Raw genomic sequence first — 25,615 nt, 5'->3', positions numbered from 1 at the left:
CAAAAATATTTTGTTGCAAACCACGAGTGCCTTTAATCGTATTCATTTTTATAGGGTGTGCTCAATAAATACCATGAGCCAAAGACTGACTGCCAAGACCAGGAAAAGTAAGGCTTGGTTTCAAGCAATGTTCCTCAGTTTACACCCTGTAAAACTGGAAGCACTCCGATATTGATACTTCATCTGCCTGTAGACATAGTGCTAGGCAAATTTTATAGAATAATCTTCCTTTTTCAAAGAAGTAAAAGGTTCTCAAAATCAGCTTTCTGTTATTTAGTTTTATATTTTTTTAAAAAGCAAAACAGTATTGGGAGAAATACATTTAAATCATTCAGGGTTAGAATGTGGTTTGTAATATATCCCAGTTTCAGTGGTTTGTAATATATCCCAGTTATAGCCATGGCCTTATAGACTTTTGTTTGATTTGACTGTACCAATAGTGATGGGCTAATTTATTCGCCAGGCGCGAATTCGCGGAGAATTTGCGCGATTCGTCGCCAGCGAATAAATTCGCGAAACGCCACGAAAATTCGCGGCAAAAATTTGCCAGTGTCAAAAATGTTTTTTTCGAAAAAACTGACACCGGCGCAAAAAACGGGCGCCGGCGTCAAAAACGAGACTCCGGCGCTGTTTCGCGAATTTTTCGGCGAAGCGAAATGGCGCAAATTCGCCCATCACTATGTACCAACAAAAAAGTTAGAGATCTGTACAAACAGGAGGCAACTATTTGACATACATCTCATGTTATGTATGTTGCAGCCGTGTTACTGCAGGCAGTATAAATGCAAACATACTGAAATGTAGAATTCAGTAGAATGTGTTAATTTTTTAACAGATCATTGAAAATAATCTAGATCATATAATCTAGATTAGAGCAATAAACATGCATTTTATTTTTCTGGTCATAATTTATCCTGGTAGACAGAGCCCTGACTGACCTATGAGGCTGGTCATGGAGTAAGGCATGATGGTCCATAACTAGATGGACTACGTTAGACCCAAACCTGGTTTACACCTGTACATTTTGGACAATAAAATTTAAATAAAGCAGTATTTTTGTCAGCGTACACCAGGAACTTCATCCTCTCCTTGGGGCTGAGGAAGAACTAAAACCTTTCCTTGAATATCAAAACCCTAAGATGTGTACTGTTATGGAAGGGTAATAACCAGTTTTTTTAATGAAGGTGCAGAAAGTGTTTTATTTCTCATTAGAGGATTAAAAGTCTAGGAAATGCAAATAAAATGGCAACTGGCTGACCTGTAGAAGTTCCATGAGTTGCTCCTGTTGTCCAGCCTGCCTGAGCTTGTCCCCTCGTTCAGACATCTTTCTGTTCAGATCCTCCCACTTCCGAGTAACTTCTAACAATTTCCTCTTTATCGTGTCTTTAGCATAATGGTCCTCTCCAACCAGCTGATTTCCAACCTACAGTATCACAAAAGAATGGTGCAAGATGTAAATTCCCCTAACAGAGTATAACCACTACCAAGCTTGCAAGTAATAACTGAAGGCATTACAGAACACAGGCAATAGGGTAAAGATAAGATGTGATCCAGTTTGAATCTATCATTATATTAACAGAACATTTGCTAGTATCTTTTAGTTTTGTTACGTTCCCTTTTCATTTAAGAAAAGTTGTCATCAGATGATGTATATATAATATATTAATATAATAATGAATTAATATAAAAATATTGAACATTTTAAAGGTTTTGCAAACTTTCACGCATAACTGTATATGTGGTATTTAGGATGATGGATTTTTTTTTTACATTTTCATGTAATACAATGTGGCACAAAAGGGGAAAGTATATCCCAACACGGTCTCTAAAACACCTTGAAAGGTGTACTAAAACCAGTTGTTTACAAATATAGAGAATGTATTAACTATTAAAAGATTCACAATCACTTATTGATCAATTTTACATTTTCATTTATAAAACATACAGTATTTCTGGCAATGCCAAGAGGATTATTCCAAATAAATTATCCAGCAGAAAACAATTTTTTTTCGAGTTTTGTGCATATGGAGCCTGAAGGAAAAGACCTATGACACTGCATACTATACTTATAATTTTAAATACTCCTGTATATGACATGGTCACAAACACACACCTTTAGTAAGCCCTCATAGCACACTCGGTTTGCCTCCATTTCTTTCTCTGCAGCCTCATGCCACTTCAGCTTTCGGAGAATATTTGTTGGGTCCCTATAAGACTCATCTAATGCAATTTTGTATTTTTCTTCCATCCAGATCAGTAATTCAGTAGCATCACGGTTGAACTCCTAAAGGGTATTGAAGAAGAAGAGTTAGTGAATTACAATTATTCTCTGCTTCATCTATAGCAAAATGTAGACGCTACCCTCCATCATGCACTCCCACATGTGTTAATAGAAACTGACCACGTGTTAGAGGTGTAAAAGATTAAATAATTTCAAGCAGGATTCTTGCCTCAAGACAGCACTTTAGTCTTATTTTAAGACATTTTAAAAAAAAAAATTTCCTTAAAGGGATACTGTCACAGGAAAACATTTTTTTCAAAATGCATCAGTTAATAGTGCTGCTCCAGCAGAATTCTGCACTGAAATCCCTTTCTCAAAAAAGCAAGCTGATTTTTTTATATTTAATTTTGAAATTTGACATGGGGCTAGACATATTGTCAGTTTCCCAGTTGCCCCCAGTCATGTGACCTGTGCTCTGATAAACGCTTCACTGCTGTACTGCAAGTTGGAGTGATATAACCCACCCTCCAGAATACTAACAACAGAACAATAGGAAGGTAATCAGATAGCAGCTCCCTAACACAAGATGCCTGGTAGATCTAAGAACAGCACTCAATAGTAAAATCCAGGTCCCACTGACATTGAGTAGGAGGAACAACAGCCTGCCAGAAAGCAGTTCCATCCTAAAGTGCTGGCTTTTTCTGAAAGCACATGACCAGACAAAATGACCTGAGATGGCTGCCTACACACCAATATTACAAAAAAAAATAATAATATACTTGTTGGTTCAGGGATGACATTTTATTTTGTAGAGTGAATTATTTGTAGTGTAAACAGTGCAATTTAGAAATAAAAATGACACCATAAAAATCATGACAGTATCCCTTTAAGCCATGGGACCTCCTCCTTGCTCTGTTCTGATCATGGGGCTATAAGAAGGTCCCCCCAATTTTAACAGGGCTATAAAGTACAGACTGGATTTCTGAGAGTGACTATACCCAGAAATATTTCAGTTTTTAAACAAAAAGACACACTGAATCCTGCATTTGCTGTCAGATCTCCTGCATCATAATGGCCCAGTCCCATTACGCAAGTAAAAAATTCAGATCAAGTGTTTGAATAAATTATAAATACCTGAAGCCTTAATGAATCCACAAGGCTTTTCTGTCTCTCGTCACTTTTATGGTTTACGTTTTTCAACCTGTCCTTTGTATCAGATACCCGCTGCTTTATTCTACAAAGACAGACTACAATAAGTACAATGGACTGTGCTTTCTAAATATTATACAGCCTGCTAATTAAGTTTAAAAAGTGAACCGTGTGGTTATTGATTCCTTGTAGTGCCCTAAATGGAGTCCCTCTTGCAAATCTATTGTGAACACAAACTCATTCAAAGTTCTTACAAGCCACTGGCGAAGTGCTCATTCTGCACTAGTGTTTCCCCATTCGCTGCTAAACTCTCCACACGTTTCTTCAGAGTGGCAAGCAACTTCTCAAACTGGTCATGCCTGTGTAGGAGACTTTGAACTGTGTCCAGTTGATCCTGAAAAAGTAACACATTAAACATGTTAAGTTTCAGCCAATACCCCCCATTTATCTCACCTTGTCAGTGACCCTGTTTTAATTGGCAGTGCAATATGGGTAACATTAAAGAGGACCAAATGTAACATTGGTAACATTTAAAAGGACCAGATTAAATTAGCCACTATACTGTCTCTACATTTGTTTGAGCAGGCCCACACTGTACAACTTGCTGCACCAAAAGTAACAAACCCCTGTACATCCTAATGCTTTTAATGATCATTGCAACACTTTATCAACTCTTAATGACTCATACTTAGTGTAGTTATTTCCTATTCTATTGCATGAAGCACTTTCATCTGAAAAAAATAGCATCAAAATGTTCCTTTAGAAGGGACAAGAATCGACTCTAGATACTGTAGATTCTCCTGCTGTCTGTAGACCTCACTAGTCTACCATCAACCTTCATATACATGTTATTGTCTGTTATTGCCTATGATTAAGTGTCTGTGAACATGTGAAACGCATAAGGCTTTGTCTTGAATACCGAATAAACTGACAATTCTTTTACATCTGTGTGGAGGACTGTTCCATTGAGTGCCTGCCAGTTGCTATTACATGTGGATCTGCTCCCTAAACTGTAAGTTCAGGGTGGTGCATCTGGACTCCTCCTATACTGAGTAAATCTATCACTCCTCCTGTAAAGAATATGCTCCTGAAATTATCATAATCTAATTGCACTTAATTGTATTCCATCATGGATAGGGCCTTAAGCTTTGATATAAGCATAATCCAGAAGAAGTTTATGAATACAGGCACAAAAAAGTGGTGTATGGTGCTGTATTGTAACAGTTCCTGATGAAAGAGATTACTTGGCAGTAGAAGAGGAAGAGACAGAGAAGCACAGCCTATTAGTTCTGATCTAAACATTCAGCCCCTGTGCAAATCATTGGATCGCAAAAGGGGTGTATGCCCTACATGTGATCTTCAGATGACCAGATTTTAAACCACAACCAATTGCTATCTGAACAAGACTGAAAAGATATCAATTGGCAAATCAGGTTGTTTTAGTTTGCTTACATTTCAATCAAGAAAGGTCAAGTCAGCAGCCAAGAAAGTCCTGCAAACAGACTCTCTTTGTTTATAACAGTGTGTTTTAAAACTTACCCCAAGATCATTCACTCGCAGAAATGCTTCATGGCTTGAAAGAGCTGCATTAATACTATCAGCTTCCTTATTGAATTGCTGAAGCTCCAAGCCTTGCTGTAGCCTTTTGTGTTTTTTCATCCATAGATCACTGAGGGCATTGTACTCCTTGGAAAGGGTTATTAAGGAATCACGTACATCTGGGGTGCTGCTGGAGTCATACTGTAATGCTTCTTGACCCATCTGCTGAAGTGCAATGATTCTAAATTGATAGAAAGTGTTTTTGGTAACAACACCATGACAATTGCAGTACATGCTTTCTTTATACAATGTCCCTTAGAGCATCTCTGCCTGATATTGTCTTATTCTGGGAACACAAATTGCTTGCTTTTCAGATGCAAATTGTGGGACGGGGTGCATATTGGGGCCTCTTTCTTTGCCCAATGGTTTGTAAATTAAGTCTATAATGCACAACAATTACAAATGCATCTACCATGAAAATGAACCTACCATGAAATAAATCAAAGCATCATTTTCTTACATGCACACAGGGATGAGTGGGTCCGAATCAGTACTAAATCAAGTATTTTCACACCAAATGTTCTGCTTTCTCTACATAATTTGTTGTGGAGTCTCTAACACTGTGTGTGTGTGTGCGCACAAGAGTACATATAGGTTTATAGGAGATATTAAGAAGCGTGTTACACATATTCTGATCCATTCCTTACCTGTCTTTCTCTCCATGAATCTCTTTCAGTAGGTATTGGTGGTCCCGAAGTAGCTGCTCAGCAGATGCCACATCAGAGCCCATTTCCTCACTGGCCAGCTTATCTTTCATATCCTGCACCCAAAGCAATTGCCTTCGGCTGTCTTGCAAGAAGATCTTCTGGTCTTTGGCCTTTTTCAGGTTCACTCTTTTCTCTTCCGCCTGCTGCTTCAACCTTGAAAGTTGATTCTCCATTTCTGCCACCTGCTTCCTGATGGCCTCGCTCTCTTGGGGGTTTGTGTCTCTGATGCTGAATGAAAGGATGACTAGTTTATTGGCGATATATACAATACTAAGAATATTTTGGCTTTCTCTCATGTGTTGTATTCAACACTTCCTGTGCCTGCCACATTTGGATAAAAGATATCTCCTGGCTGGCATGAAAAATAGAATATAAAAATGCATTATAGTATATTAAGAATACAATAAGCATGCTGGAAAGGAAGACTAAACCATTTGAAATGTATTAACTGACATGGTGGTGTCCTGTCATGTTGTCATTAACTGGAATAGGTTATTTTTACTTCCTTGTTTTATGAAGGCCAAATACTGTATACGTTTTTGACTGGGCAGCCCAGACTGGACCAGCACCACAAAAGAATGGGGTTTACAGTGCTGTATGTGCTGCTCAGATTTACCAGGGTGTTCATACAATTGCTAAAGCCACCAAATTAAATCAAGAATAAGTGGGTAGACAGAGACAGGTAAGTATTGGGGTGCCGTTTATCCCAAATACATTCTGTATACAAAACTATCCCTAATACACAGAATTAATGTCTCTCATTGTATATAAGTATTTGTGACTATACACAGAGAAAAAAATATAAAAAAAAGACTTATTTCTATTAAAGAATGAAAACAAAATCTGGTTAGTGTACAAAAGGATGTCATTATATCACAAACTCCATTCTGTACAATTTAACAAGCAATCTGTCGCACAAATGTATAACCTCCATGTATCTGACACACTTATGTGCAGAGTTACTTACAGAATGAATTATGTAAAAAAAAACTTGGATATAATATATAATAGTGTAACTAACTAGTGCATGTCAAGCTAGATTTGAATGACAAAATAGATATTTGTGTCAGAAAGCGAGATTTTATAGTACAGGATTCATTCTTTCCACAAAATGAAAGTTTTGTTTCACAAAACAGATAAGACTATTCATTCTGTGAAGCAATACTGTCAGTCACATTCCTGAACCAATAAGAACAAAGCTTATTGCCATATAACAAACAAGATGAGAAGTTACCAGCTCTGCTCCACATGGCTGCATCATCCCTAAGGCATAGTATCTGGTCTGCTATAGCGGCACCTCTAATGTTCCCTCTGCTGCATAGTAATAAACATGAACAAACATTTCCTAAAAGAGCTGCTGTTAAACACTACAGGTTCATAATTAGAAGTTCTTACAAATGGATGAGAAATATAATGCTGCACTTATAATGACTATAGAGAAAGAAAAGTATGCAAAACATAAATATAATCATCTTAGGTGATATGGTTATTTTTATTGTAGTAACCGGCTTGTGTGGCCATTTTGGTTAAGGGCATTCCTGCTGTTTTGCCATTGTCTTATGATTCACTCCTGTTGCCGTTTCCCTCTTCCTGTCTAAGCTGAGAGCAATAATGGGACAGGCCACACCTACCTGCTATGTTGTAATAAATGTACCAGAAGCAGGGGGGTAACTCCAGAGGAAGCAGACCCTGTGGCTGCAGGGGGGGACCAGAAGGTATAGGGGCACATGAGGCCCTAATTCATATACAGTTTCAATAAATATTGGTAAAACAAGTCAACCTCTAAACATTTTAGGTGCATGAAAAATAATTTGCTGCGGGGCCCAGTAATTCCACTGAGTCCAGAAGTTACTGTGCTTGTCTGGCTGCTTTGCCTGAACTAACACAGCAAAATCATTTAATCCACTACCAGCCAGTTTATCACACATCATCTTGCAGCCTTACCCATCATTATAATAGGCCTAATATCCCTTCAATGATGTCTGACAAACTCTCAGAGTCAGTTATAAGTTTTGTATGTGATTGTTAGACTCCAATGTCTCCTCCTAGCTGTAATCTTGCACCAGTTAGCTTCTAGCAGTCTCTTAATAATGTGCTTAGCTATAGTTCAACTACTACATAATAGGTTTAGCCAGAGATGTGAGACTGATCCAGTGCATACATATTCTGTATAGTATGATGTGTAGGTTATATGAGAAGCCACTCCTGAGTCATTTAGGCAGGGGCAATTTTAGGGGATCATAATTTATTTATATAGAAGCAACAAGCTGCACAATGCTTTACATTCATTTATCACAAAAGGGCTCTAATGATGCCGTCCCCTTACCTGCCCAGTGCTTACCCCTTTCTCCAGGGCCGAAACTAGGGGTAGGCAGAAGAGGCACGTGCCTAGGGCGCAAAGTTGGAGGGGCGCCAGGCACAGTACCTCTTCTGCGGATTTCCCCTAGTTCTAATCCCCATCTACACATGCGCGCGAGCAATCTCAGCACCGTGGGTGCTCGTGCTCCTCTACGCATGCGCATGTATGCATCATCTGTGCGTGCACTGGTCTATGCATGCGTATGCGAGTGTTTGTGCGTAGTCGACTGCAGGAATGCCCTTAATCAAAATGGCCACACAATCGGGTTACTATAATAAGAATAGCCATATCCCCTAAAATGATCATATTTATGTTTTGCATACTTTTATCTCTCTACAATCATTATAAGTGCAGCATTACATTTCTCAGACATTTGTAAAAACTTCCAATTATGAACCTGTAGTGTTTAACAGCAGCTCTTTTAGTAAGTGTTTGTTCATGTTTATTACTATGCAGCAGAGGGAACATTAGAGGTGGCGCTATAGCAGACCAGATACTATGCCTTAGGGATGATGCAGCCATGTGGAGCAGAGCTGGCCACTTCTCATCTTGTTTGTTATATGGCAATAAGCTTTGTTCTTATTGGTTCAGGAATGTGACTGACAGTATTGCTTCACAGAATGGATATTTTATCTGTTTTGTGAAACAAAACTTTCATTTTGTGGAAAGAATGAATCATGTACTATAAAATCTCGCTTTCTGACACAAATATCTATTTTGTCATTCAAATCTAGCTTAACATGCACTAATTAGTTACACTATTATATATTATGTCCAATTTTTTTTTACATAATTCATTCTGTAAGTAACTTTGCACATAAGTGTGTCCATTACATGGAGGTTATACATTTGTGCGACAGATTGCTTGTTAAATTGTACAGAATGGAGTTTGTGATATAATGACATCCTTTTGTGCACTAACCAGATTTTGTTCTCATTCTTTAATAGAAATAAGTCTTTTGTATATTTTTTTATCTGTGTATGGTCACAAATACTTATATACCATGAGAGACATTCATTCTGTGTATTAGGGATGGTTTTGTATACAGAATGTATTTGGGACAAACGGCACCCCATAGGTAAGAGAGATAGAAGCCACATGCTAAGGAAATTTCTATAAAGAAAACGGTCCCTTCAAGAACATCAAAGGACTGATTTACTAAGATATAGTACTGTTACCCAGTGTTGGACTGGCCACCTGGATACCAGGAAAAGTCCTGGTGGGCCCAGGTGTCAGTGGGCCCTTGTGCTGCTAAACATTTAGCCTATTTCATGGTCATTCCCTATTTCTATGAGAAAAAGAGGCTAAATAAATGAAATAATCAATTATAGTATGTAAAGAAAGGAGACTAGGAGAATAGAGATGGGTTGAAGAGAAGAATAATAATAGTACTGAGAGTGGCCCCTGGTCTAAGGTTTTTGGGTGGGCCCCTTGTGTCCCAGTCTGACACTGCTGTTACCTATGGCAGCCAATTAGATCTTTGCTTTCATAACTGGTAAGACTGATACAAACTACTTGTCGATTGGTTGCAATAGTCAAATGCACTCACCAACTGAACCTCTATTAGATGGTGGCAGTTTAAACAAAGATAATGCGCATGAGTTGAGTTTTGCATAAGTCTGTTGGTCCTAACATGCACTAATGTATGTATGTGCTGCAAACAGATACCCATGTTCCTTTCCTAACTCCATGGTTATGACATATACAAATATTAGTTAGTTGGCCTATTCCAAATGTATATGGTCTTTTGCAAACACTTACGATTGCTCCACATTCTTAAGGTATTCAATTTTTCTCTCCAGTATTTGGATATCTCTTTCAAGGCCCTTGAGTTTGCGCTCCTCTGTGTCGAGATTTCCAGTTGTATTCTCTGGATCTGCACTCTCCAATTCTTTTAATTTTTCCTGAATGAGCGCCTCTGTGTTCTGACAGTTCTGCAGTAAAGTCTTTACATCAGCTAAGTCAATCAGCTCAGCGCCCTTCTGCTCCTTCACAATTTCCAAATGATTCCAGCTAGAAAACAGCGGGAAAACTATATTTTTTCATATATTTCATGTATACAATTAGCACCTTTTTCAAATTATTGCTAAATTAAATACTGTATTGTTTGTGTTTTATTTATTAGTATGTTAATGTGTCTGCAGATATTCATTTTAACAATCTCCTATCATTCATGTTAACTACCACAGCGAGTTTTGTAAGAACCTCTTTTATATAATAGCTTTTGCTAATATTATATAGATACATAGTTGGTAGTTGAAGCAAAGTCTTATGCCAAAAAAAAAAAACCCTCAATCCTTGACTCATATAATTAGATTTTTGTTTAGAGAGTGTAAGTCGGTAAGTAGTTCCGTGACCATATAGAGTAACAGGGCTGTAGCCTGGGCGTTTTTATATATATCAGGTCATCAATTTCCTATTTACCTTTTTGGTTTAATTTGTATCTTTGCAATTAAACAATAAATAAAACTTTCTAGGGTTTAGATGCTTTTCAGATTCTCGCTTTTGTCATTCTAACTTGACATGTATTTTAAGTCTTAGACTTAAGATTCAGACCAAGTATTGTTCCAAAATATTCTGGTTCAAATGTACAGTAGCATCATTCCTCAGTGTCAAAGAGAATATAAATATATTTATAACACATACAACCAATAACAACAGCAGAGTCTCACTGAAGCATTTATATGAAGAAACAATAGGGAAAAACAGTACCTATTGTCGATATCTTTCTGGTGGGAGCGGATCTCATTTTTCTTGCTGGGAGCCATTTTAACCAAGTCCTCTGCTAAGTCATTGATTTCATCATGGCGAGCTTTTCCAGCTGCAAGGTCCGTCAGAAGATTCTAGAACAATACATCAATCAATCAATTTATTGATGCCTATAGTCAACAATAACAGTGTTGCCCTTTATGAAGTTGCATGGTGCTCAGTTTCATTTTGTCTCAGATTATGTACATATACATACCTCATATTTTTGCTGCATGACCTCTACATTCTCAGGGTTGGGCTGAAATGTCTGAAAAAGCTTTTCCTTATCATCAATCCAGGACTGGAACTCCCCACAAGAACTGTAGAATTGGTAAAGCCGGACCATTTCTTCCAAGGCCTTTCTCCTTTTCTAAGAGACAGAATCATAACTTTGGTAATAAGACAGAGAGAGACAATAGTGTGTTTAAAAAAAAAACATATCGAAAAAATAATTCTGTTTTTTATTTAAAGACATCTGGGTTGAGAAGGTTGTGCCATGAAACTCAGAAGTTACTTTCCTAGTTTTATATTAGGAGACAAAAAGTTCGAATTTTGAATTTGTGAGTTTTTTTAAACTCTAATAAATTTGATTTTACTCTAAATTCGATTGGGGGGTTATTAAAAATATCAGCTCGACAAATTTTACCTACCCGAAAACTCGAATCAAACTCTAATCAAATTTTCTTTGAAAAAAACGTGAATGTCAGGAAGCTTATGAACATCTTCAAATTGGTCACTGGACCTCTCCCATTGACTTATACGTGAATTCGGCAAGTTTTAGATGTCAAATTTGAATTCTTAAAGGGATACTGTCATGGGAAAAAAAAATTTTTTCAAAATGAATCAGTTAATAGTGTTGCTCCAGCAGAATTCTGCACTGAAATCCATTTCTCAAAAGAGCAAACAGATTTTTTTATATTCAATTTTGAAATCTGACATGGGGCTAGACATATTGTCAATTTCCCAGCTGCCCCAAGTAATGTGACTTGTGCTCTGATAAACTTCAATCACTCTTTAATGCTGTACTGCAAGTTGGAGTGATATCACCCCCTCCCTTCCCCCCCAGCAGCCAAACAAAAGAACAACGGGAAGGTAACCAGATAGCTCCCTAAGGGCTAGTCCACACGGGGAGATAGCGACGCGTTTGCGGTCGCGGCGACAAAGCGCCGCGACAGTCGCCGCGACCGGCGCAGGCGACAGTTTTGTATGGGCGCCTATGTAAAAACGCCTGTGCTAACCACACGAGGCGATGCGCTTTTCAACAGTCGCCTGAAAAAGCCTGGCGAGGCATTTTCAGGCGACTGTTGAAAAGCGCATCGCCTCGTGTGGTTAGCACAGGCGTTTTTACATAGGCGCCCATACAAAACTGTCGCCTGCGCCGGTCGCCGCGACCGCAAGCGCGTCGCTATCTCCCCGTGTGGACTAGCCCTAAAACAAGATAACAGCTGCCTGGTAGATCTAAGAACAACACTCAATAGTAAAAACCCATGTCCCACTGAGACACATTCAAGCACAAGTCACATGACCAGCTGTAAAATTGACAAAATGTCTAGCCCCATGTCAGATTTCAAAATCGAATATAAAAAAATCTGTTTGCTCTTTTGAGAAATGGATTACAGTGCAGAATTCTGCTGGAGCATGACAGTATCCCTTTAAAGGGCCAGAGTATGATGAATCTCGAAAATCGAATTTGAATTTTTAAAAGAATTCCAATTGAGTTTGGATAATTCACTAGTCAAATTTGACAAGTTTTGACCATAAAAAAATTTTGAACATTCGAATTTTCAATTCAGCCTGTATTAACTGTCACTACTATAAGGGCAGAGACACACGGTCAGATTCTGGGAGATTAGTCTTCTTCGGGGCGACTAATCTCCCCCAACTGCCTTTAGAATGTAAATCGCAGGCGGGATGGCGATTTGTTTTCTGAAATCGCCCAAAGTTTCCTCATGAGGCGACTAATCTCCCCGAATCTGACCGTGTGTCTCTGCCCTAAGAATCCACAAAAACAAATATTTTTTTTATTATTTTGTGAGTTCCACAACCAAACAGTTTTTTCATAGATGCAACCAACATGCTCATGCCATGAATCGCTGACAGATTTCACCTGACGATTTCAGCATGAGCCAGCAATTTGTAATGAATCATTGGCAAACAGTATGGTTGTGTTATTTACAGTAGGAAGAAAACTGTTAGAAGCACACTCAGAATTTATTTATATCTCAAAAAATGTTAGCTTATAATAGCAATGAATCCCCTTTGTCCCATTCCAAATCTTTCAAAAAATAGTGAAATGTGGCCATATCCAGAGCCAAATGCTGCACATGGTACATCAAATTATAACAGTTTGTCATATTCTGCACTCTTGATTTGAGTATGAAACTACTTATCTCGCCAAACATCCCTACAATATTAGTATAAAAAAATAAGAAATATAAAGCAGAAAAAATTATTATACCCAAAAAATCCATACATACAACAGGCATTTATTGGAGCATAACTGTACTTATATATAGTACATATTGGTTATGATGAAAAAGAACTTACCTTTGCCAGTGCTTGAAGGTTTTCATAGGATGATTCTATCTGCTTTTGGGAAGTCCAAATTTTTTCTGGATCCATGTGAGGGTCATGTTTGGGATCCTCAGTCTGTATGTTAGTCTGAGGTGCATAGCTTCTCTTCAATGGCCGACTCGTCTCTTGGGTCATTATTACAATGACTGGTTTCTTTTTCTGCTGCTGTGGAGAAGAAAAAATAAGAACCAGGCTATAGCTTGTTATGTCTGGGAGACCTCATGCACAAAAACTGGTCAAATTCTACCAATCTCATGCTCTACTAGATACTGTATATCATCACCTGGATAAATGAGAATCTTTATGGACATACCAATTTCATGGTACATCTTGTTGGCCTTCAACTGTTACTAGAAAGCTGCAGTTCAATCTTAATGCAGTGATCCCTACACATGGTTATTCTAGGAATGATTTCCAACTATGATTTCTTTATATTAAAGAAGAGACAGGCAACTAGGAGGCCTGTGACTATATACTCCACTGTGAATGTTTCACTAATAGACTTAGGCTTTAATCAGCTGTTGATATATAATATAGACTATATAAATATCAGAAGCAAATAAAAACAAATAATATTGCAATTTTATCCTGCTGTCTCTGACCATGGTGAATTAGGGGCAGCAGACTATGCAGTAAAAAAAGAAACATACAATGAGGGGTGCCTTGCTTGCCACAGATTGAGCTTGGTCTCCAAGACGCCTCACTTCCATTGCATAGGCAGCAATCTCCTTCTCAAGGCGCAAGTGTCGTTGTAGCATTGCTTCAGCGCTGGACTCATCCTTGCCATAGTCTTCATTGCTAAGAAGTGGAAAGCGCTCTCTTAGCCATGAATCAGCTTCATCAGCGTCAGCAAAGTACTGCAGGGGTGACAAACAGGTGTGAGCAAAAAAGGTAACACAATCACTCTTATTCCATAAATACAATTAAGTGCTGGAAAGCAAAATATTTCCAGCAAAGCCAGTTTGTACAAGACCAGATTCAAGATATACAACATAGAACATAATGTTATTACTAATATTAAGAAAGTAAGTAAGTAATGAATTCCAAAATCTGTTCTAGTAAATGTATCAACCTAGAACTCCAGGGTGCAAAAGTGATATAAATTTGATTGGGCACCATTTCTAACGTTAGTCTATTCCACCATTCTGTTACATGGGAGAATTTGGCTAGAAAGCCACGAGCCTCAAGGTATAATAAATCAGCCCAGTAGTGTAGGTGTATACAAATCACTTCCTAGAGAAAGTGTTTGCATGAACTAATTTGCCAGGAAAGGTTAAATAAACTATACAATCTTGTTATAAATAAATAGAAAAATTAATGATTTCAATCCTGTTTAAAGGAGATCAATGCATGGCATAAATATGATGTTTAATGAAGTCTACCTTGTGCCAGACAGCACGTGTTTGAGTAAAATACATGGTTCTGTATATTTGGCTCACCTTAAACTAAGAATATCAGATGTTTGTACATTTATTCTCCAAATAGAAGCTATTCACCCTCACTAAGGGAGGCCTTTAAATAAGACTGAAAATGTATTTATTTATTTATTTATATATTGTGACAAAGAGCTATGTCCCAATAGGCTGCCTGTATATGATGGGAGGTATATAGCACCCAGCCTGAGGTATTGGCTCCTTTAAATCTCCAGGGTAAGACAGGTTAGGACCCTGGAGCAAGGATAGTTCAGTATGCTGCCCAATTAGTCCGCAGGTGGGGCTGTTTAAGGGAGCCTGGCGGGGAGTGGGGGTGTGTTGTACTGGGAGTCAGAGAGAACCTCTGAACACACGCTGTGAAGTGTTTTGTGAAACAAACTGTGTGTTTGACTGCAACTCCAAATGGCAAATGTTTGTTACCACCGCAAGGAACTTTCCTATGGACTGTAACACTGCAAACCGGTGAGGTTTACATTATTATTTGACTGTTTAGCACGGAAATTGTGCCTGTTTAAGTTGTCCGGTTTGAACAATAAAACCCCAGGCAGGAGCCTGTTTCACTTTTGTTGCAAACCTAAGCCTCCTGTCTCCTCTGTAAGAACTGTTTTACCTGAGCCCTACCGGCTGCTTTGAGCTATTCCCCACAAATGGTGTTTCGGATGCGGGCAACAGAGAGACAGTGAGCATAATAGGACAACCATTGTTAAAAGGGCAGTGCTATCTGCTGCAGACTGTGGGAGTTGTAGTTCAACAACATGGAGGAACTTGTGTTGCAGCTGGCCAAAGTCAATGCTAGTCAGCAGGAGGCAAATGCTGCCCAGCAAGAGACCAATACCATCCAGAGGCAGAGTATGGCCACCCAGCAAGAGACTAATTGTTTGCTTGCAGCTCAACTGACAGCATTAGCAAAAGCGGTTGAGGCTGATCGACAACTCTTGACGGATGTGGTACAGCAGATGATTGCACTGGGGTCCAATGTGTCGAGTGGGGCCCCTAACACAGATAGCTCCATTAAGGCCAGTCGTTTTCTGCAAAAGATGACGCCACATGATGATGTTGAGGCATATCTGCATACTTTTGAAAGGACTGCCGAGAGGGAGTCTTGGCCCAAGTCCCAGTGGGCAGGTCTGGTAGCGCCTTTTCTGACTGGGGATTCGCAAAAGGCATACTTTGATTTGACCATAGCCGATGCCAAAGACTATGACAAGTTAAAAACGGAGATACTCCACCGCTTGGGTGTCACCTCAGCCGTGCGAGCTCAACGGGTGCACAAGTGGTCATACCAGCAAGAGAGGTCTCCCCGTGCCCAGATGTATGACTTAATTCATCTTGTGAAAAAGTGGCTGCAGCCAGAATCTCTGTCAGCTCCTCAAGTCGTGGAAAGGGTCACTATGGATCGCTTTCTGAGAGCTCTTCCGCCATCCTTGAGGAGATGGGTGAGTCATGCAGATCCCCAGACAGCCGATCACCTGGTGGAAATGGTGGAACGTTATATTGCCGCTGAGGACAACTTAGGATCGTTTCCACAACACCGCAAGCCAGCCACAAAACATCCATCTGCAAGGTCCCCAGGAAAAGCCAATGATTCGTTGCCTCAGGATACTGGGGCTGACCAAAAGGCTATAGAATGGTCTAAAGGAGCTGACAAAACTCAGCTGTCCCCTCCAACCAAGGGTCGAGGCCAAGTGCAATGCTGGCGATGTAATGAGTGGGGTCATGTTGCTGCCAGGTGCCCACTACCTGCAGAGCCCATGGATTGTCACTCGGCTCAGCAGGTGTCGTTGTTTGCTCACCCTGCGTGCACCGCAGACACTGACTTGCATATGGCGGTGGTAAAGGTGGGTGGAAAGTCTGTTCAAGCTCTGTTGGATTCCGGGAGCTTAGTCACAATGGTGCACGCCAGTTTGGTAAGCCCAGACCAAGTTAATGAACGTAATCTTGGGGTGCTCTGTATTCATGGAGACTGTAAAAGTTATCCCACTGCTATAGTGACATTTGAAACTGTTACTGGTACTGCATGTCATGAAGTGGGTGTTTCCTCTGTTTTGATGCATAGTGTAATTTTGGGACGAGACTTTCCCCTCTTTTGGAAGCTCTGGGGAAAGGAAGGTTCTCCACAGGGGTCTGAGAAAGGCATTCCTAAGGATGCACCAGGGGTTTGTAAACCTAACTCAGAGGTAGTAACTGAAGGGGAGACCATGCTTGAAGCAGATAATTTTCCCCTAGAGGTACTAGCAGGTGAAACAGAGTTGCCCTTGGAGCCCTCCGAAGCATCCGATATGCCAGACTTGGAGGTCTCTCGGGTTAACTTTGGAACAGCCCAAATGAGGGACCCTACCCTGAATAGGGCCTGGGAAAATGTTAAGGTAATTAATGGTGAACCTCAGGAACCTGGGGCTGAGAGTGTATTCCCTCATTTTTCTGTCAGTCAAGATTTACTGTATCGGGTTGACAAAGTCCAAGGGGGGGTGGTAGAGCAGTTGTTAGTGCCCCAGCCCTATAGGCGAATGGTCTTGGACCTGGCCCACACTCACCCCCTGGGTGGTCACCTACGTCAGGAGAAAACCCAACAGCGAATTTTACAAAGGTTTTATTGGCCCGGTATATTTGCGGAGGTGAAGGGGTATTGTGACTCTTGCCCAGAATGCCAACTGTCTGCCCCGGTACCTCACTTCCGTAGCCCTCTAGTGCCATTGCCTATCATTGAGGTCCCATTTGAAAGAATTGCAATGGACTTGGTAGGGCCACTGGTTAAGTCAGCTCGGGGCCATCAGTATATTCTCGTAATTATGGATTATGCTACGCGGTATCCTGAGGCAGTCCCTTTAAGAAACACAGCCTCCAAAAATATTGCTAAAGAGCTGTTCTATATGTTTACCCGCACTGGCATTCCTAAAGAAGTCCTCACAGACCAGGGTACACCCTTTATGTCTCGGGTTATGAAGGAACTATGTAAGCTCTTGAAAATTAAACAGTTAAGAACTTCTGTTTATCACCCCCAGACTGATGGGTTGGTAGAGCGCTTTAACAAAACCCTGAAAAACATGTTAAAGAAGGTGGTAGATAAGGATGGGAGGGATTGGGACTGTCTCCTGCCATACCTTATGTTCGCCATTAGAGAGGTGCCCCAGTCATCCACAGGTTTTTCGCCCTTTGAGCTATTGTATGGTCGTCATCCCAGGGGTCTCTTGGATGTAGCAAAAGAGACCTGGGAGCAAGAGGTAACACCCCATAAGAGTGTGGTGGAACATGTTACCCTCATGCAGGATAGAATTGCTGCAGTCATGCCCATAGTCAGGGAACACATGCAGCAAGCACAGAAGGCCCAGAGTCGGGTTTACAACCGTTCAGCTAAGGTTCGAACTTTCAACCCTGGGGACCGAGTATTGGTTCTTGTCCCAACAGTTGAGAGCAAGTTCCTGGCTAAGTGGCAGGGCCCGTATGAAATAATCGAGAAAATAGGTGAGGTGAACTATAAAGTTTACCAACCAAATAAAAGGAAGAAAGAACAGCTTTACCACGTAAACTTAATAAAACCCTGGAAGGACAGAGAAGTCCTCACGGCTATAATTCAACCCCTTCCTCCTACCCAGGACGGTATACAAAAGGTGAAAATAGCTGAAACCTTGTCAGAGCCACAAAAGCAAGAAGTCAGGGAGTTTCTGCAAAGAAACACTGAGGTGTTTTCTGACATACCAGGTTGTACAAATTTGATAAAACATGATGTCATTACTGATCCTCAGGTTCGGGTCCGCCTTAAGCCCTATCGGATCCCAGAGGCCCGTAGACAGGCAGTCGACGAGGAAGTGCAGAGGATGCTGGATTTGGGGGTAATTGAGAAGTCTGTAAGTGAGTGGAATAGTCCCATTGTGCTTGTTCCTAAACCAGATGGGTCTATACGATTTTGCAATGACTTCAGGAAGGTAAATGAAGTCTCAAAGTTTGATGCTTACCCTATGCCAAGGGTTGACGAGTTGATTGAACGACTAGGTCCTGCTAGGTACATAACAACTCTTGACCTAACTAGAGGGTATTGGCAGGTACCAATGTCAGAAACAGCTAGGGAGAAAACAGCCTTTTCTACCCCACAAGGGCTCTTCCAGTATGTTCGTATGCCATTTGGCCTCCAGGGGGCCCCAGCCACGTTTCAAAGAATGATGGACCAAATTCTTAGACCTCATCAACATTTTGCCTCTGCTTATTTGGATGACGTGGTCATTTTTAGCAGGGATTGGCAAAGTCACCTCCCCAGAGTACAGGCCGTCCTAAATTCCATTAGAGAAGCAGGCCTGACGGCAAATCCCAAGAAATGTGCCCTAGGTTTGGAAGAAGCCCGTTATCTGGGGTACACTATAGGGAGAGGTGTTATCAAGCCTCAAGTGAACAAGGTGGAGGCAATTAAAGACTGGCCCCAGCCACTCACTAAAAAGCAGGTTCGTACTTTTCTTGGTATGGTGGGCTATTATCGTAGGTTCATTCCAAATTTTGCAAGCAGGGCTGCTCCTTTGACCGACCTGACCAAAGGGAAAGGGTCCACAATGATTAAGTGGGGTCCAGAGGCAGAGGAGGCATTCCATGATTTGAAAGTGGTTTTATGCCAAGATCCAGTGTTGGTCGCACCAGACTTCAAAGAGAAATTTGTTGTGCAAACTGATGCCTCTGGTGTTGGATTAGGTGCGGTATTGTCACAGTTAGTTGGGGAAGAAGAGCATCCAGTGGTCTACTTGAGCAGGAAGTTGACCCCTGCAGAAAAAAATTATAGTATTGTTGAGCGGGAGTGCTTAGCAATTAAATGGGCACTGGAAGCTTTGCGGTACTACCTTCTGGGCCGCCAGTTTGTGCTCATTACGGACCACTCTCCCTTAACCTGGATGTCACAGGCAAAAGAAAGAAATGCAAGGGTCACACGTTGGTTCCTTTCCTTGCAGAATTTCAATTTTACAGTGGAACACCGAGCAGGCAAACTGCAAGGTAATGCAGATGCCTTGTCAAGGGTCCACTGTATGGTGGCTAATGGTGTCCGAAACCCCGGGTTCGAACAGAGGGGGGAGGTATGTGACAAAGAGCTATGTCCCAATAGGCTGCCTGTATATGATGGGAGGTATATAGCACCCAGCCTGAGGTATTGGCTCCTTTAAATCTCCAGGGTAAGACAGGTTAGGACCCTGGAGCAAGGATAGTTCAGTATGCTGCCCAATTAGTCCGCAGGTGGGGCTGTTTAAGGGAGCCTGGCGGGGAGTGGGGGTGTGTTGTACTGGGAGTCAGAGAGAACCTCTGAACACACGCTGTGAAGTGTTTTGTGAAACAAACTGTGTGTTTGACTGCAACTCCAAATGGCAAATGTTTGTTACCACCGCAAGGAACTTTCCTATGGACTGTAACACTGCAAACCGGTGAGGTTTACATTATTATTTGACTGTTTAGCACGGAAATTGTGCCTGTTTAAGTTGTCCGGTTTGAACAATAAAACCCCAGGCAGGAGCCTGTTTCACTTTTGTTGCAAACCTAAGCCTCCTGTCTCCTCTGTAAGAACTGTTTTACCTGAGCCCTACCGGCTGCTTTGAGCTATTCCCCACAAAATATATAAATGTAAATAAATTTGCATTAACGTTTCAGTTTTAGTCTAAAACCTTTGGCAAAATGCTCTCCACAAACAAAACCTCAACAAAGGTTTTAAACCAAAACTGAAACATTAATGCAAATGTATTTTTACATATTGAAATAAAAGAGAATCAACAGTTGAAGTGCGACGGAGATTGAGAGTGTGGACTGTCAAGTTATTATTCACATTTTCAGACAGTGTCAGCAAACAGGTGCATAAACAAAATAAAACAAAACAAAGCCCTTGCCACACTTGGGTTCTAATACCTATTGGATTCCTCGCCAAAACACAACTCTACAGAGTCACAATACCTTTCCATTTCCTTTGGGAAAGATCCTGGATCTCACCGCTTTCAGCGTGTCTCACTCTGGGACACACTCTCTCTAGTCAGCTAGCAGATTTAACCTGCTAATTATTGCGCAGGTGAGACTTCCTAGGGGAATTAACTATCTCTGTCCCACTGTACATATGGGAGTAAGAGATGAATCTAGGGGAAATAAATCTTCCTTCAAACCAGTTCAGTGTGTGCATGTGTACAGGGTCGGACTGGGGGGCCCAGGGCCCACCGGCGGTTCTGCCTCAGGGCCCCCTTCTGGACACTGAGGGTTGCTGCCTCAGGGCCTCCCATTCAGCAACCCCCCCAACACACATGTGCAAAATCACACACTAGCACACATGCACGAGCACTCGCACATGCGCGTCAGTGCACGCAATCGCGGTTGCGGCAGGAAGAAAACAAGAGTGCGGATCTGGGCCGGAGGGTCCCACTACAGCCGGGGGCCCACCAGGTTTTTTCCCGGTGTCCCACCAGCCCAGTCCGACCCTGAGTGTGAGTGTGTTTGAAAGAAGAACCTAGCACATGTACAAGTTTAGAGCCAAATATTGCTGATCCAAAGTCAGTGCACATTGTATCTAGACATACCTATAAACTGCATTTCTCCAGCCTTCACCGTTACTAATGCAATTTGACTGACACATTTGCATTCAAGCAAAAACCAGCTAGTCTATGTGCTAGAGGTCATTCACATTATACAAAATATACTTTACCTCTAACAGCCAATTAGCCAAATGGCAAAATACAATTATACAGGAAAGTGTTCGCATCAACAATTTACAAATTGCAAAGTAACCCACCATCCCACCACTGAGGCCCCGACAGCATGCACTGTATACCTGTTTAATGAGTGCTGCCACCTCAAGACGAAACTTGCTGTTTTTCACTTCTTCCTGTAAACGGTGCCATTGTGTTTGAAGGTTGTCCATTCTTTTTTGGATTTCCCCTTGGTCAGTGTGGCTTTGCAGACAAAGCTCCTTGCCATTTCTCACCACTTTTGCCAAAATTGGCTGCCGAGAATATATCTCTGCTTCCAAAGCCTAGGAAAGACATAATATTTATAACTGAAATATTAGGTGGACTTAATGTTTTGCCACTTACTGCTGCAAATGAAATGTAATATTAGTAATGGAAACTCTGTGTATTAATTACTATCTCATTGGTCTTTTAGCCAAGAGAAAAACGGTCCCTGAATTTGTTTTTTGGAGGCAAAATAATCAAACAATAAATTGCAAATAAAAAAATAAACTATGTCCTTGGTAACATTAGAGAGGCAAAAACATAAAAAACAAAAGAAAAGGCAAAAACAAAAAGGGGTTCTCCTTCCAAGTGAAAGAGAACAGCTTTACTATTTGAGCAGAGAAGAAGAACATGGAGAGGGTGAACATTTCATGTAAGGTTTGACACTTCTTATCTATTATAAGTGCAACTGTATGTTTCAATAAATTTACAAATGTGTTTTTTTTTCAGTATGGAAATACGCCGCTTGTATTTTTTTCAGCTTTCAGCATACTGGAACATTACATCATACTGGCAGCAACACCTACTGATCTTACCACCACTGTGATAGAAGTAAGTTTTACTACTATTACTCATCAACCCCGTCCCCTATCACCAGTGTAGTTCATGTGTGTGTATATATATATAGCATGCCATATCAACCGTTATCTAATCTATTATTGCAATGTTCTGTCTGGTGTTGTCATACTGAAAATATTTTTATGGACTTATACATTATCAGCTTTTTTTCATCAATGTCCATATTATAACTTTTCCATTTTAAAAATCTGGTCACATTTCATCGGCTAATGCTTTTTCTTTCATTTGTAATTGCAATTCTCTGTTCTAATTTCAAGACTGCTCTACTACTATTTTCTATTTCTATTCACAATGTGTTGAATTGTATCTGTAGTCTAGTGTGATTTTTTATTTTTTAATTCTTCAAATTTACAACATATGGTGTAAGGCCAAGGCCACATGGGACAGGCTCTCAACCTGCATAAAAGCGCAGGCCTAGAAACAGCCCTTCCGCTCATATTTCAGGTCTTGTGTGTCTGCAAGGCTATTGCTCAGGGACAGTACCTTCTTTTTATGTGTGTGCAATGCCAGGTAAGGGATTGACCCACCAGCACACACACACAGAGGATTTTGCCATGAGAATATAATGCACCAAAATGCACTTTGCATGTTGATCCTGTTACCCTACCGTTACGGTTGTAAGCTCTACAGGGCTGGGACCTCCATCTTCTTGTCTTTATTGTAACTATATGTGGTATTTATTTGTATTTTTGTATTTTGTACTTATTTGTATATATTATTGTAATGAGCCCCTGTTTGTTCAACTAATTTGGCAATCAACTATGTATAGACATTGCCTAATAAGGCTAAAAAGTCGTTTATGAGGTTCTGTCATTTTCATTCTACCACTCTTCCACTTACGTAAATGGTATCTCTAATTTAAAATGCAGCTGTAACTTGTTCCTGCAGTTCAGTAGCAACAGCTTTTAAAAATAAATACAAATGACTGAATGTGTATACTGGAAAGTTGCTTAAAATCACTTACATTATACAAAGGGATATATTTGGATTTCCAACCTTATAAAAGATCCTCCATTGCATATACTGTACGTACCATTCTGCTAGATTTCCACTATTTGGATAAATATTGGAAGTATCTAAAAAAAGCTTTTAAGGTTATTGCACCTGAATCAAATCAATATTGCCATTTGTTTTACCTTCTGCTTCTGGATAGATGCCGTGATATGACTGATGTCTCTTTCAGGGCTTGCCAAACCCAACACCTGCCATTTCTCATTAATCCATGCCTCTACCTCCCCACAGTCACGGAAAAACTCATAGAGCTTTAAGGTCTCTTCAAGTCGAGATCGGCTAAAAAAATAAGAGTTCCATTATGACAAGGTTTGGTTTGCTTATTCAGATATTTGTGGCTGACCTAGGCTAATCCTCGTCTGCAAGACTCAAGTACCTCTGTTGTGCTTCTCTTCCAGCTATCTGCTTCAAGGTGAGTCATTACAGTTCATTTCTTTTTCAATATGGAATGTTTTATGAGGCTCATGGCGTTTGTGGTGTATTCTCCACTGGCATTTTTTAGCCAGTGGAAATAGCACTTGACCCTGGCCATGTATCCTCTCTTACTTTCATGGAAGCACAACTGGGACCAGCCTTGAGATGACATTGGATCATAATTTGTCTCACTAGACCAAATATACATCTAGCAGTGTCTCCTATCAGGCACATGTGGCCCTAACCACCCTCCTGCTTCCCTTGACAACACTGTATTTGAACAAATTAGTGTGTCCGAACTAGCACATACAGTACATATTTTAAAAAATGTTCTCCTTGTGCTTTAATTGGTGGGTGAGATTGCAAGCTCCACTGGAGCAGAGACTGTGTAAAGTGATGTGAAATATGTTAGCTCTATATATATTTATATAGGGCCCAGTTTGCAGATTAATTAATGTGTGCCAATATGTTTAACAGAATATTTATGCAAAAATGAAGTTAAAGTGATACTGTCATGGGAAGACAGTTTTTTTTCAAAATGTAAACGTTAATAGTGCTGCTCCAGCAAACTTCTGCACTGAAAATAATTTTTCGAAAGAGCAAACAGATTTTTTTATATTTCATTTTGAAATCTGACATGGGGATAGACATATTGTCAGTTTCCCAGGTGCCCCCAGTCATGTGGCTTGTGCTCTGATAAACTTCAGTCACTCTTTATTGCTGCACTGCAAGTTGGAGTGATATCACCCCCTTCATTCTCCCCTCCAGCAGCCAGAACAATGGGAAAGTAGCCAGATAACAGCTACATGACACAAGATAACAGCTCCCTGATAGATATAAGAACAGCACTTAATAGTAAAAATCAATGTCCCTCTGCAACACCTTCAGTTACATCGAGTAGGAAAACCAATAGCCTGGCGGAAAGCAGTTCCATTCTGAAGTGCTGGCTCTTTCTGAAAACACAGGACCAGGCAAAATGACCTGATATGGCTGCCTACACACCAATATTACAATTAAAAAAAATATACACTATATACACTTAAATTTTACATGGTAGAGTGAATTATTTGCAGTGTAAACTGTGTAATTTAGAAAAACGACACCATAAAAATTATGATAGAATCCCTTTAATGTAAAAACCTCTTAAAAATATGATATAGCATCCTGTTGAAATGATTTAAATCACCTGTTTCTAACACATTTCCTATTAAACCAACTAATCAGACTAACATCAGAAAGCATAATCTCTGTCATTGCTTAATAGAGAAAGTCCTCACAGTGGTAGAGCACTTTTCTGAAACCTTGAAGACTTCATGATAACTACTTATAGACTTACCGAGATTTGCTGAGAGATAACAAGCTCTGATATAGCTGTTGTAGGTTGTTCACCTTGGTCTGAAGGACATCAACACTAGTTGCTTTACCAACAGGAATCTCTTCTGCCCTCATTAAATTCTGCTTTACCCTTTCTCCATAAGATGCAATCTGGGATTCATATAAAGTGTGCTTTTGCAATAGGTCCTCCACCTCAGGCAGCTGTTTCCCATAGTCCTTAGACCCAAGTAATTCCTGAAAGTGAAAACAGGTACTTGATGTCAAACCTTAATACTACAATCTCAATGTAAATCAAACAACAGAACATGGCTCTGAAAACTGCCAGCTATGCACTTCTGCATGTATCACTGGTTTAAATGTTTACCTGCATGGATTTTAATTCTTCAACAACACTATCAATGTCCCGGAGAAGAATCAGCACGTGCCTCTTCTCTTCTAGTAAAACTTTTTGTTTGCTTAGTAGTTCAATAAGGTCTTTCCACCCCAATGACAGTTCCTGTTGCCTGTGGAAAAATGATATATGAATCCA

The 25,615-nt window shown here is 40.3% G+C and overlaps 1 protein-coding gene across 1 annotated transcript in view; it reads right to left on the bottom strand.

The window, feature by feature from the left end:
* sptbn5.L (spectrin, beta, non-erythrocytic 5 L homeolog) overlaps positions 1–25,615 on the bottom strand; it is a 149,759-nt gene that overhangs the window by 108,378 nt on the left and 15,766 nt on the right. Inside the window, exons 7-21 of the mRNA XM_041573253.1 lie at positions 25,451–25,589; positions 25,088–25,320; positions 23,463–23,616; positions 21,567–21,767; positions 14,009–14,215; positions 13,332–13,523; positions 11,002–11,154; positions 10,749–10,879; positions 9,798–10,049; positions 5,617–5,904; positions 4,910–5,150; positions 3,625–3,764; positions 3,356–3,455; positions 2,114–2,284; positions 1,259–1,423 (exon numbers count right to left, since the gene is read on the bottom strand). Of these exons, the coding sequence (XP_041429187.1) occupies positions 1,259–1,423; positions 2,114–2,284; positions 3,356–3,455; positions 3,625–3,764; positions 4,910–5,150; positions 5,617–5,904; positions 9,798–10,049; positions 10,749–10,879; positions 11,002–11,154; positions 13,332–13,523; positions 14,009–14,215; positions 21,567–21,767; positions 23,463–23,616; positions 25,088–25,320; positions 25,451–25,589 (2,767 nt within the window). The remainder of the gene's footprint in view (positions 1–1,258; positions 1,424–2,113; positions 2,285–3,355; positions 3,456–3,624; positions 3,765–4,909; positions 5,151–5,616; positions 5,905–9,797; positions 10,050–10,748; positions 10,880–11,001; positions 11,155–13,331; positions 13,524–14,008; positions 14,216–21,566; positions 21,768–23,462; positions 23,617–25,087; positions 25,321–25,450; positions 25,590–25,615) is intronic.

The sequence above is a fragment of the Xenopus laevis genome, chromosome 8L (genome assembly GCF_017654675.1).
Source record: "Xenopus laevis strain J_2021 chromosome 8L, Xenopus_laevis_v10.1, whole genome shotgun sequence".
Lineage (NCBI taxonomy): Eukaryota > Metazoa > Chordata > Amphibia > Anura > Pipidae > Xenopus > Xenopus laevis.
This window is presented reverse-complemented; position numbering and strand designations above follow the sequence as displayed.